This window comes from Strongylocentrotus purpuratus, unplaced genomic scaffold (assembly GCF_000002235.5).
Source record: "Strongylocentrotus purpuratus isolate Spur 01 unplaced genomic scaffold, Spur_5.0 spur5_scaffold_21, whole genome shotgun sequence".
Classification (NCBI taxonomy): Eukaryota; Metazoa; Echinodermata; class Echinoidea; order Camarodonta; family Strongylocentrotidae; genus Strongylocentrotus; species Strongylocentrotus purpuratus.
The window spans coordinates 30622724-30636282 of record NW_022145607.1 but is presented as its reverse complement, the minus strand read 5'-3'; the positions used below and the strand labels follow the sequence as shown (position 1 = coordinate 30636282).

At 39.4% G+C, this 13559-nt stretch overlaps 1 protein-coding gene across 1 annotated transcript in view; it reads right to left on the bottom strand.

The window, feature by feature from the left end:
* LOC583312 (DNA polymerase theta) overlaps positions 1-13559 on the bottom strand; it is a 33082-nt gene that overhangs the window by 16947 nt on the left and 2576 nt on the right. The window contains exons 3-16 of the mRNA XM_030994492.1: positions 12191-13247; positions 11126-11419; positions 10555-10670; positions 9592-9748; positions 8686-8805; positions 7864-8073; positions 7227-7388; positions 6520-6666; positions 5573-5785; positions 4936-5078; positions 3937-4132; positions 2275-2426; positions 996-1320; positions 85-328 (exon numbers count right to left, since the gene is read on the bottom strand). Coding sequence (XP_030850352.1) covers positions 85-328; positions 996-1320; positions 2275-2426; positions 3937-4132; positions 4936-5078; positions 5573-5785; positions 6520-6666; positions 7227-7388; positions 7864-8073; positions 8686-8805; positions 9592-9748; positions 10555-10670; positions 11126-11419; positions 12191-13247 — 3536 coding nt within the window. The remainder of the gene's footprint in view (positions 1-84; positions 329-995; positions 1321-2274; positions 2427-3936; positions 4133-4935; positions 5079-5572; positions 5786-6519; positions 6667-7226; positions 7389-7863; positions 8074-8685; positions 8806-9591; positions 9749-10554; positions 10671-11125; positions 11420-12190; positions 13248-13559) is intronic.

Here is a 13559-nt window from a genome sequence, read left to right as displayed (position 1 = left end):
CTGAGCCAACAGGTATTACACTCCTGCGCGTCAAAATTTCTGCTGCCCTCTTATAAACTCATGCATGAGCAACTTTAATCTTACCTTTTGAATGGCACAGAATTTCTGAGCAGGGTTTCCACATCATCCGGGTTGCAGGTTGCCACTGCAGCCACGGTGGGGTAGCCGGCATCGTAGAGCAGCCTGGCCCGCTGGGCGTTTAGGAGAGAGATCCGGACCAGATCGCAGAGCTCCCGTTGGATCCCAAAGTTGAGTCGATTCTTGAACTGGGCCAGGAGGAGTTCCAGGTTCCACCAGCCCAGTCGGCTACAGAAGACCGTCACCATGCCTATTAAAACGAGATGAGAACAAACGTCGTTCATTAAAGTCCCGCTGTACTACTTATAGCTACTTGCGCCCTCTATATAGCAAAAAATGCCTAAATGGTGACCATTGGTCCCCCATGGTCCCCTTTTTCTTACGTTAATTTAGAGCTGATTTGATGAGATAACCACCTGTCAGTGACCTTGCAGGGAGGTCTAAACCCTCCTGGCCAAAGTAGTGCACGTGGGATTTAAGATATTGTTGATTGCCTACATGTTCAATCAAGAGAAAAAAACAATTTCATCATTTCAACAAGAGTCAACAGGCACACCACAGTGAATAAAGGGGCTGGGGGGATAATGGGTCAACATTTAAACCAAAAAATATGCAGAATTCATTTTGGTATGTTCACTTCCTTTGTTGCAAATTCAATCTGATACATGGAGAATTGACGAAATTGGTATATTAACATAAACACTCCATAAATTTGTATACCTTCTACTTCACACGCAAGAAATGACCCCTAACTGGTTGCAATTTTCTTAACTGATAGATGATATTCAATGGATTCCAACCGATATGTTTCAATCAGTTAAAATTTATCTTACACTTGAAAATACTTGACAGCTATGAAAACAGAATTAAAACTATTCCAAGAGAATAAATTATTCAAAAGGACAATATCTCTCTACCTGAGAATGTACTGGCAGATTGTTGCAACGACTGCAGCTGCCCAAAGCCACAGCTGTACTTGGCGGCGACAGTCGGCAGTGGGACTTCGTTGACCAGCTCGTGCAGGATGAGGGTGGTGTAGAATCGCCGGTGGATGGCAATGCTCTTCTGGACGTTGGCCGAGCGGGAGGCACTGGAGACGAGGCCCTGGCTAGCCCTCATCAGGAAGGACTCCTCCACCCCAACCAGCTCGGCCACCCTCCGCTGATCCGATGACATCTTCTCCCAGGTGCAGACGAACTGGTACCAGTCGGGCTGGAAGCCCTGGTTGTAGATTGGAGTGACCTGTACATGTACATATTTCAAGTTTCAAGTTTATTTTGTTTCACATTTCACAAAAAAAGAATTCACATAATTGACAAAATTAGAACATAATATGAAATATACTAAAAGTGTCACATTATATAATCAATTCTGTGAAAAGACGTCAAAATTAACTGTATTGAACAAGAGGTTTATACAGGGTGAAATGTGAGGAACCTATACAAAAAGTTCAGCTTGTAGATTATAGGTTCTCATAAATAAAACTAACATATGATTGAAGTGGTTGCAATGGTGAAGGATGTAACAATAATAATAGGTTGGCAAGAAGGTCTTATCATAAGATGATATACAAAGTAAAACAAGCAAAAATGTAGGTGCATTTGTAACATAAACTTGAGATATACTCTCGGATGATCTAATACCTCAAAAAAGTATTCAGTTTTTATAACTGAATGTGTTTTGCACTAGGTAGATTTGAAATACATTCAAACACCGCAGAGTACTTGACCTTCTTGTCCTTTTCAAGTCTCGTTAATCTTTTGGAAAAAACTATTAGGACAATCCAACCTACAATTACAGAGTCGGGTTACCTTTGGTTACCATGATGTTAGCCCATAAAATGGCAAGTGCATGGTTATCCACCTGGTCCAATAATCATTTCGTCTACATATCATTTGGTCCAATGTCCATTTAGGCTAATTGTCATTTGGTCTAATCTCCAATAAGTCTACTACCCATTTGGTCTAATTGCTAGTCAGTCTAATTTCCAGTTTGTCTAATGCCCATTTTGTCTACCATCCATAAGATCTAATAATCATTTGATGATTATTATTATTCATGTTTAAATGATTATTAGACCATGTGAATAGTACACAGGCTAGGTGTAGACCACATGGAAATAGACTAAATGGGTAGTGGACGAACTCGTTGTAGACTAAACAGCAATTCACCAGAGCACAGACTCTCCTAGCTCACCTGGTACAGGATGTGAAGTTCGTTCTCCAGGACAAAGTTCTTGCGAGCCTTCTGCAGTTCAGCAAACACCTGGAGAGCTTCACCCGGTGAGAGCGCTGAAGACAAGGTAGCCTTACCAAGCTGGGTTGGACAATACTTCTCTGTCGTCTCACCTGGGAAATTCAGTTTTAAAAAAGAACATCATTTTTGTTTAATGTGATTGGTTTAGTAAACCACATAAGATGTCTAAATTTGTGTTCAAGTAATTGTTTTTTAAGTAGCCTTACCAAGCTGGGTTGGACAATACTCCTCTGTGGTCTCACCTGAGGAATTCAGCTTTGAGCAAGAACATCATTTTTCGTTTTATTAACCTGAAATATGTGATTGGTTTAGTAAAGCACACAAGATGTCTAATTTTGTGTTCAAGTAATTTTTTTTAAAGTAGCCTTACCAAGCTGGGTTGGGCAATACTTCTCTGTGGTCTCACCTGTGAAATTCAGTTTTGATCAAGAACATATGTTGTTTAATGTGATATATGTGATTGGTTTAGTAAGGCACATAAGATGTCTAAATTTGTGTTCAAGTAATTGTTTTTTAAGTAGCCTTCCCAAGCTGGGTTGGACAATATTTCTCTGTGGTTTCACCTGCGAAATTCAGTTTTGATCAAGAACATCATTTTTGGATGCTGCTTATAAGTATCGGCTTGCATGGTGATGTAGATATACAGTAGTCTAACGGTTGCACCATGCAACCTGCATCCTACTACCCATCCTCTCCAATCGGTGCTTTAGTTCTCTTTAGAACTATAAGCTCAAGAAAGATTACCTCTCTAACATGGTGCAACCTTTAGCCTACTGAATATAAATATAATTTTTGTTTTATTAACCTTAAATATGTGAATGGTTCAGTAGTCATAAGTAATGACCATTTTAAGCACATACTATTTCTAAATTTGTGTTCAAGTAATTGTTTTTATTAAGACTTTAGCTTCCATATCTGCTTTTAGTGCTCACTAATGAAAAGAAAGATAAAAATGAAGAAAAAAAAACATTCATCAAGAAGTACACAATTGAAAGAAATATCTTGAGCCCCAAATATTAAGTTGAAAATAAAAGGCACTTAAAGGTAAAGACTAGTTCTGGTCATGCGATTGCATTGTGAAAGAAACGTGGAATCGATCAGAAAAGGTTGATCATCTAGCATATAAGTATTGGTGTGTACTGCAAGGTTCTGGAATCATCAAAATGATAAGAAATTTGGCCCAGTCTTGGTAAAGTTACAAGCACTGTAAACAGAAATATGTATATGGGACTAGGCGACACGTGCGCGATATCTATCTGGTCCGGATAAATATAATGATTTACCAACTATTTCAATTAGTAGGCGGTGTCTTGGCAAAATTTGTTTCATCATGTACTAGTCAAAACAGATTCTTTCACATGATTGGTAATAAGAGCTTCCATTTCATTTGTTGAGAGGGGGGCGTTTCCAAAACTGGTCTTTACCTTTAACCATCATGTTCAAGGTATTTTTGTGAATTTCTTCAAATTGTTTTCAACAGTTTTATCGTATTTGTTAGGGTTTTGTAATTGGGGCATATTTACATCAACATTTAATATTAGAAATGCTTAAAACCCTGCTAGTGAAGAATGATGTATAAATTATACTTGAACTAATTATTACCTTCACACTCCACATTCTGTAGTCTAATGAACTCATTTTCTTCCAGAAACTTGACGCAAGACAATACTGCTGACCCCGTGTTGACCCCTGACCCTTGATCATCTGTCTTGACCTCTGATAGACTTGCAGCCAGGAGTGTGCTGGATGCGTACGCCTGAACCTCCGTAGGGCTGGACGCTACACCACTAGCAATGATCTACGATGGGGAAAGAGAAGTTGAAAATGTCATCTCTTAGAAGTTTTTAAAATGGTACATGTTCATGTAATTATCAATGGTAATATACAGACAAATACAATATTTAAAAAAGTCATCTGTTTGGTCTATGAAGCCACAACAATGACTTCATCATGTTATCAATATCTAAGAGTCTTCAAATAGAGACTAGTTCAAGGTAGCCTTCATTTTACAGGATAAACAACTACAGGCTGCAGATATCAATAACCATACCGAAATTAACGTTGTATAAACTGCCCTCGTGTATTAACCACACCCCTCTTTTTCGCCCTAAAAAAAAAAAAAAAAAAAGGATAGAACCTTGTGGTATGCCGTGTAATAGAAGAAAAATTGGAGGAATTATTATTATAAACTACATATTGAAATCTATCAGAAAGATTACTTTCAAACCAAGATGACAGACAATTTTTTTTTGGGTGTACCTCATTACTGTGACTGTATTAGAGTCAAACCTGCTTTAGTGACCACCTTTCTACAAAGACCACATTTTTTGTTTCCCTTGAAAATGGTTTCTCACTGAAACATGTACTAAAGGAACCTGTCTACAAAGAGACCACCTTTTGTGTTTATTTATTTTTCCTTCAATAATGAATTATTAAAAAATGTAAATTCTGTAGATTTGTGACCATGATTTGTATGTCCCTTGAGAGACCAATGCCAGTAAATGGTGAGAGAAAGTTGTGGCATTAATGGCCTGCCATAGTTAAGTCCAACTTAAAGTCGACCTTATAGTCTTTGTGAAACACCCCCCTGGAGTGACTCACCTCCAAGATGGCCCTCTTAAGGCTGTTACTGAGGTCATCACCCTGGCTCTTAATCAGACAGCTTTGGACTGGTGGTAGCTCAGCTCTCATCAGTTTAGATGCCTTGTCTCTCTCCGTTGTCTTACATACCAAGATGCTTTCCCCTACAAGAATTAGAATGTGGCATATGAACAAACAGAATAATCAAGCTTGTTTTTTATGTTGTTTTCTTAATTTTCATAATTGCAACAAGTTTAACACCCTTTCTCCACCCCTCTCTTTCTTTCTCTCTCTCTTATATAACTTTCTCCCTCTCATTTCTTTCTCTGCCTCTCCTTCTCTACCCTACTACACACTATGTGTCTCTTTTTTCTAAATTTGTTGACTTGTGTCTGCCATTATAAGCCATTCTTCCTTTTTCCCTCTCTTGTCATTCTATCTTATTATAATGACATATTTCTGATTCCCAAATATTATTTTTGTTTGTAGATGAAGCTGCTAAAAGACTGATCTGAATAATTTGCACCGCAGAAGTTGCTTTGAAAATATTTTAAGGCATAGTTCTGTACTTACATACTAGTACTTACATGTACAAAGTAATGATTAAAGACAGAGAATTTCCTTGAAAAAGAAAAGAAAAGTAATATCTCAATTGCACCTTCTGTGTCGATTCCTTTCCTCCCAGCCCTTCCGATCATCTGCTTGTAGGTCAGGGGGTCAATGACCTTTCGGTTGAACATTATTGACCTGATGATGACCCTCCGAGCAGGAAGGTTCACCCCCGAGGAGAGAGTGGAAGTGGCCACCAGGATCTTGAGGAAGCCGTGACGGAAAGCGCCCTCTATGATGTCTCGCTCGTCGAATGTGAGTCCTTGGGATAGAACAAGAGATCAGTACAATGTTGAAAGGTATTCTTGGGAATTTTTTTTTACACAATTGCCCATTAAAAAAGTGGGGCATAAGAGAATTATTATTATCATAATTATTGAATACAAAACAAGAAGAGATTCACATGGATGCCGGGAAAAGAAAAAGATTAATTAAATAACTGTAACCCGAAGGTCTACAAGTAAGGACCCCTTCCCTAAACACAGACCTCAAGCATACAACACCCCCAAATCGATATGAACCCTCTCCTCCCCTTCATGGAACATAAAAACACACATTTACAAAGTACTGATTACTTGGACGATATACAGCTGATGATGTTTTTCACAGCTCCTCACATATGTCCCCCAGATTTGGACTCTGGACCCCACTCTCAAATGATGTAATACAGTGTAAAACACGAACCTCATGCACATAACACCCCAAAATCAACCTAAACCCCCTCCCCCACCCCCTCCCAAGTGAAAAGTATTGATGACTTGGACAAGATCTCACAGCTAGTATAGAGATATCGACTGCTTTGAGAGGCCTGGCTGTTTTATAGGCTCAAGGGAACGTGCACATATCCTGCCATGAACCCATTTTTTAAAAGACTATTGACTGGTAGGCGGGTATGAGGGTACTTTTCAAAAGACTATTGACTGGTAGGCAGGCATGGCTAAATTTCGACCAATCAGATGGCTAGACTTATAAAGAGAGGTATATAATTCTTGTTACCTGCATGGTGGTAGCCGACGCCACATGGGATAGTCTTTCTGAGGACTGAGTTGATGCTGACCGGTGTCCTTCTCAGCTGCTCCACGACATCTCTCAGAGAGGCGTGGTCTAGCTTCAAAGGTAGCATGTTGGATGCTTTCACAAAACCTGCAATGAGATGATACAGATGGCAGTAGTTTAATGTTCTAGGAACCCTTTTGTCACAGGAATGCCAGGGCTGATGCGAAATGTAAAAATGTAATTTGTGTTGTTGAAAATACCTGCAATATTTTGAAATAAATGACAGCTTTATCCTTATCGGAATCATCATAATCACCATCACAATATTGATCATGGCCGATATGATCACCTCCAGCACCATAATCATCATCACAACCACCGCCACTACCATCATCATCACCATCACGACCACCACTACCATCATCATCATCACAACCACCACAACTACCATCATCATTATCAGTTTTTTATCACCACCACCAACATAATCATTACTACCATCATCAATCATCATCGTCATCACCACTACCATTATCATCATCATCATCAGTACCACCACCATCATCATCACAACCACCACCACTACCATCATACAGCAGCACTACCATCATCATTATCATCACAACCACAACCTCCACCACCACCAGCATCATCATTATCAATCTTCAACATCATCATAGTTAGAATACAGTCTGTATAATCATTACCTGTTTGATTTGTGGTGACTTGCCCCTGATGCATGTTATAGATCTCTCTAGCCATCATCTCACACAGCTTCTCGCACCAGTTCTTGGTGGGGCAGAACACCAGCACACCGTTGCCCTTGGAAATCGTCTCCAAACACAAGGAGAACACTTGGTCTTCATCGACTGAAGTGGAGGTTGTTGAGAAAAGAAAAAACACAACAGGGAATTAAACTTTAGGATAGAATTTCCTCATTCACCCCAAGGCCTTGTTCAGTTATGAGGTTGCAAAGACATTGCATTTTATAAATGATAACATTAAGTGCAGTTTGCGTCACATTTCTGTATGTTATAACACAGATCTCAAGAACTTTGTTTCACGCAATTGCCATGCATTTAAGTAAAAAACTGCAGCATTTTTACAGGTCATATCTGAACGAACCTAAACTTAAGAGACGTGGGCAATAGTATGATACAAAGAAAAGTATACTTTCTTTGGGGATTTTGTTTCAAGCAGCAACTATTTTCCATATCCCCACTGGCTATGAATTAACACATGAAATGGTTTATATTTTGTTGTGATTTTTTTAAACAGGAGTTTGCTTTATCATGTGACCTCAAGACTCAATGAAGATGCGTTCCTTTACTGCACTCCACTGACCTTTGACCTCAAATGGTGGCTTGACCTCCCTGACCTTTGACATGGAGGAGTCAAAGACAGCCTTGCCAATCTTGACATGCTCTGTGAGGGGTACGGGTCTGAAGTCCGTACGGTAGAGGTCCGCATCCAGCCAGCGTGCCAGCAGGTCTAGGTTGGGCAGGGTAGCACTCATGCCTACAATCTGAATAGGATTACTGAGAGATGGAGAGAAAGGTTAGAAGAGAGAGGTAGGGGTGACAGGGTGTGGGAGAGAGAGAGAGAGAGAGAGAGAGAAAAGAGGAATAGAGGGGTAGGGGATGGGAAAGTGTGTGTGAGAGAGAGAGTGAGAGAGAGAGAGAGAGAGGGAGAGGAAAGAGAAATAGAGGGGTAGGGGATGGGAAAGTGAGAGAGAGAGAGAGGAAATAAAAATAGAGGGGTAGGGGATAGCAAAGAGAGAGAGAGAGAGAGAGGAAAGAGAAATAGAGGAAGATAGATGTAGGTTCAAGAAAGAAAGAGAGACAGGGAGTGAACCGGGAAAGGAAATTAGTTTTCAATCACTTTTTTTTTTGGTAATTGATATGAGTATTTGCACATGTACATAAATAAAAATTTGTTTTGCCATGTTAACACCATAGCTTAAATAAAAGAAAGACAACTGTTTTACAAGAGGGCCCATGTCTGAGGAGGTAGGGCAATGTCTGGTCTAATGTAAAAGCCTATACAAATAATGCACACATACATGTACACACCACATGACATTCAAAGAACGAAAGAACATAATCAAAAACTCACCACATAAAAGACAATATCAATCATCAACTTACCTTTGCCTAGCGCCATCACCGTCCCCGGGAGACTTCAATGTGGTTGCTGTCACGTATCTGATCTTCGTAAGTAAGAGCTCCAGTAGATACCCTCTGTGTGAATCCCCTATCATATGCAGCTCATCTACCACAACTATACCTGTAATACCAAACACAGGAGAAAGATGCTGTTATCATTGCTATTTATGCATGTATTCATCTGTTTGAACGCAAAGGATCTATCCCAATTGCCTAATAACTCTGATTATAAATCTTTCCCCTCTCTGTCACATATCTGGGGGGTGTTTCACAAAACTTGTCATCAGTGACAAATGACAGTTGTTGTTATAATGTAAGCTACTGAAACCCATGCTTCTGATTGGTTGTCAGCAGATTTGTCACTGATATTTGTCATTTGTCATTGAAAAAAGGCTTTGTGAAACGGGTCCCTGATCTTCAATAGTGAGCAAGAGTTTAATACCATCTATGTTTATCTCCAATCATATGTACATGTACAGTAGCTCAACTACCACAACTATCCCTTCAATACCAAATACAGAACAAAGGTGTCATCAATGTGTACAGTCAAATCTGCTTTAGCGACCACCTGTATTGAAAGACCACCTGTCTACAAAGATCACACTCTTTGTTTCCCTTGAAAATAGTTTCTCATGAAAACATGTACTAATGGAACCTGTACATAAAGACCACCTTACTATTAAGACCACGTTTCTTGTCTCCATTGAGCGGACTTTATATACAGGTTAGACTGTTTATTCACTAAATGTGTTCAACTAGTTTTTTTTTAAGGTTTCAGGGTTGGTTGCATTTGAGTGACCATCGAAAACGGATGGCTGAAGTTTAAGCACAAAAGGAATTGGATACAAGTAAAAAATATGACACAAAGATTATAAAAAGTAAGTGAATTTGCTCTCAGTTGACTTACCGAGTTGGCCAATTGTCTTCTCTTCTAGTAGTCTGTTGATCAGACTGTTTGCTTTCTCTATGGTGCATATTGCAATGTCTGTACTTGCTAAGCCCCCAGGAGGGGAATGGCTGCCCATGAATCCATCAACCCGTACCCCAGCCTCAGAAAACATAGACTAGATGCAGAAGGATGAGGGGGGGGGGGGGGGGGGCGGGGAGAAGAAAAAAGAAAAGGGGTAAGAATTAGCACTCATAGTTGTATTTTAAAAAAAATGAAATAACCACCCTGCTTTAAAAATGAGCACAACAAAAATGTATAATTTAGTGCCTTGATAAATTTTCTTATGGTTTTGTAATCTTTAATACAAGACTGTGGTCCTGGAGTCATTCACGAAGTCAACTCATTACTTCAAATACTTTCAACACTCAAAGCATATTGTGTAACACTTACTGCTTGTAGATGTAGTTTAAGTGTATGTTTCAAAGTAGGTATGTGAATTTTTGCAGCGCCTACCTGTATACATGTATACAGACTACATAGCTTTGTTTTCCTTAAGAAGTATTTCTTAATGAAATATGTACTAGAAGACCACCTGATGAAAAAAACTGCCTTTCTCATCTCCAAGGATTCACTGTATTCAAGAGACTGTGGTTTCAAAATCTAGAGGGCCATCTAGCGACACCAATGTTTAGTTGATTTCATGTGATACATGCATGTAGTAGGGAAAAGTTGACAAAAATATAAGCTGTGGCAATGATATATACATAAGGAGATTTCAAAGGGGATTTTTAAATCAGAATTTTTTAGTGGTGAAGGTTCCAATAGCTTAACGGGGTAAAATATTGCATTCATTCCGGCTAGAAGTTTGGGCCGCTGTTAATTGTAAATCCACCCTGTTCATGATCAATCGCTAAAGTAAAAGCTGGGCAATACAGCGGAAAGAAACTACTTTTTCATCTTAATCAAAGACTGCATACATACCTGTAAGTAGAACATCTTCTCCCTTGTAACCGATACAAAGGGTAGTATAATCAGGGCTTTCTTTTTAGTTTCCAGGATCTTCTTCAAGACCAGAAGCTCTGCAACAAGGGTTTTACCTGAAAATACATTGAATAATTTAATGAGTGTATGCATTTAAAAAAAAGTGATAATTTCTGGGCGAATTACAGACTACTTTTGTTGTTTTAATATTATACTGATAGTTCTATGACAGACAATAGTGTTTATCCATGGCTATTGGTTCATAGACTGATAGAAGAGAGGTGGTTGCTATAACATGAAAATTACATAATCAGAAATAGCAGTGCACATCATTTTAAGTGATCACAGTTTCTTGTTTTAATATACAGTCAAACCTGCTTTAGTGACCATCTGTCTACAAAGACCACATTTTTTGTTTCCCTTGAAAATGGTTTCTCATTCAAACATGCACTAAAGGAACCTGTCTACAAAGACCACCTGTCTACAAAGACCACTTTTTGTGTTTCCCTTGGGCAGTCACTATAGACAGGTTTCACTGTACATCTAAATCTCCGCCCCGCCCTACTCTTACCTGCACTGGTGGGCGCTGCATAGACCAGGTTCCCTCCTTCCAGGACCCGCCCTGCCCCCAGGCACTCCACCTGCCAGGGGAACATCTTGGTGATGCCAGCCCGGTGGTACTGCTGGAGAACAACGTCTGGCAGACCCCATGACGACAGGAGCAGCTGGTCACGGGCAGGGGAGGTGGAGGGAGGAGGGGAGATGGGGGTCAAGGGAGGGGATCTCTTGTGGGTGGAGCGATTGATAGGTTTGGGCGTGGTTGCAGTATTAGTGGGGCTAGTCGATGAACGACGGGTTGCATAACCTGTAAATGGAAATAGTTCATGGTGGAAAAGAATTTAAATCAATTCATTTTTTTTTGTCTTTGAATACCAACATCTTCTATATGCACAGCGCATCAGAGTGATACCTGTAAATTAATAAATTTCATATCAATCAAGCATTATTGCAATTCAGGTAACACAGAGAGAACAAAAAACTTGCATGAACATGATACTGAATAATAAAATGCAACTAGTAAAACTAATTCAACAAAGCAATGGATTAATTTCATAAAATGTATCTGCACAGCTCGATAAAGTGTCCAAATAGCCTTTTTTTGCTATATTTATCACATCATATGATAAACACTAAAAACATATCTTTATCTCAACTAGCACAAATTCACCCAACCTAAATATATCACTCTGAAATAAAATGTAAAGTTTAAAAATATAAAAAATGAGATTCCTGTTCGCATGGTCCGTAGGATCTGTATACCATACTCAATGGCCCGAATTCACAAACAAGGTTTAAATTTGACCCATGGTTTAAATCCTCATTTGCATAACCCATAGTTTAAAATTAGCGCAAAATAAGCGTGACAAAGTCAGAGCTCCAATTTTAGACGCGCGCAAGGCAAGGTATGCTTGGTATTTTGCGCTAATTTTTAAACCATGGGTTATGTATTAAGTGAGGGCTTAAACCATGGATAAAGTTAAACCTCCTTTGTGAATTTGGGTCAATTTGTTGAAATGACTTAAAAACATTCCTACATTGTGAGTGTTGTGACTGATTGAAACAGCAATCAACGTACCTTGTGGGTTCTTCTTGCTTGCCTTCTGTCCAGTCCTGATACTTTTCCCAGGTGTAAATCCTCTTCCAAGAGAACTAGCTTGATGAGGCTTCACACTATGCGGGAATTTCACAGGGTCCTGGTGTTTCCCCGACATCGCACCAGTTTTTGACCATGGAATATCATTATCCTGATCTTGCGAGTCCTCACAGAAGACCACGGCCTCCTTCTGCCCATCTGGTACCTCTGCATCTGCCACCAGTATCGAATCAAGGAATGTGCTAGTGCTTCCTTTGAGGGTCAGACCTTCTCCTGAATGTCTCACCTCATCGGATAAACCTTGTCTGGAAATGTTCCCTTTGACCTTTACTGGTGAATGGGCAGAAGAGCTATTACCAGCAGTCTTGAAAGAAGTCTTTGTGGTAGCTTCTCGAAGTGGTTGGTTAGAAGGTGCATGTTTATTTCCTTTCTTGGTGCTATTTTTGTTCAGCTGGCAAATCTTTGGCATGTGTGATAGATCTGAAGGAGAGACGTTACTCTTTTGAGGGATGTCACTGTCCCTTCTTGCATCTGTAGCGATGATTGCTGTGTATTGCACTTGTTTAGGAAGACTGACCTCTCCTTTCCTATCAGGGTCACTTCTTACATCTACTGCATGACATGGGGAACATTTTCTATCATCTATCTTTGTCAAATTTTTGGCCTTAGTCCTCTCCTGTTTATTTACAATTTCACCTGCTTTTTCAATTCCAGAATTTCTTCTAACTGCTGACTTACATGTATTCTCACCGACTGCTGTACAATTAATGACAAACCCTGAAGAAGTGCCTAAACTTTTCGCACTGTGACCAGAAAATACTTCTTTCTTGCTAGAAATCTCCCCTTGAACACCCAGTACAGTTCTTGAGCCTGTGGGTTCACAACTCTGTTTTGGCTGAGTTTTTTCTTGGAGAGGGACAGCATCCTCTTGAATCTTGTTGAAGTCTGCCTCTGCCTTCTCAACAGCTAGAAGAACATCATCGTCAAAGTCAAAATCACCACCAAACGACGACTGGAAGGAGTGATTGAGTTCTACGGGCTGTTTGAAGGAAATAATAATAAACACACTTGAGATATGTATCTTCTTGTTAACATCGTCGTCATTCAAATAATTCAAAATCTTCCTGCTCAATTCAAGGAAACGGCACCTATTCACTTACAATTGCCTTTTAAGTTTGACTTGAAAAAAAAAAATTAAGTTATACATAAATACATAATCAATATATTTAACATAAATTCTTCATGAGGATAAGCTAATTTCAACTACATACTTTATAATTATCAAAATATTTACCCTTGATTTTGGCAATGCCCTCCTAATCAATCTACCCCAGAATCTACTGTCCAAACT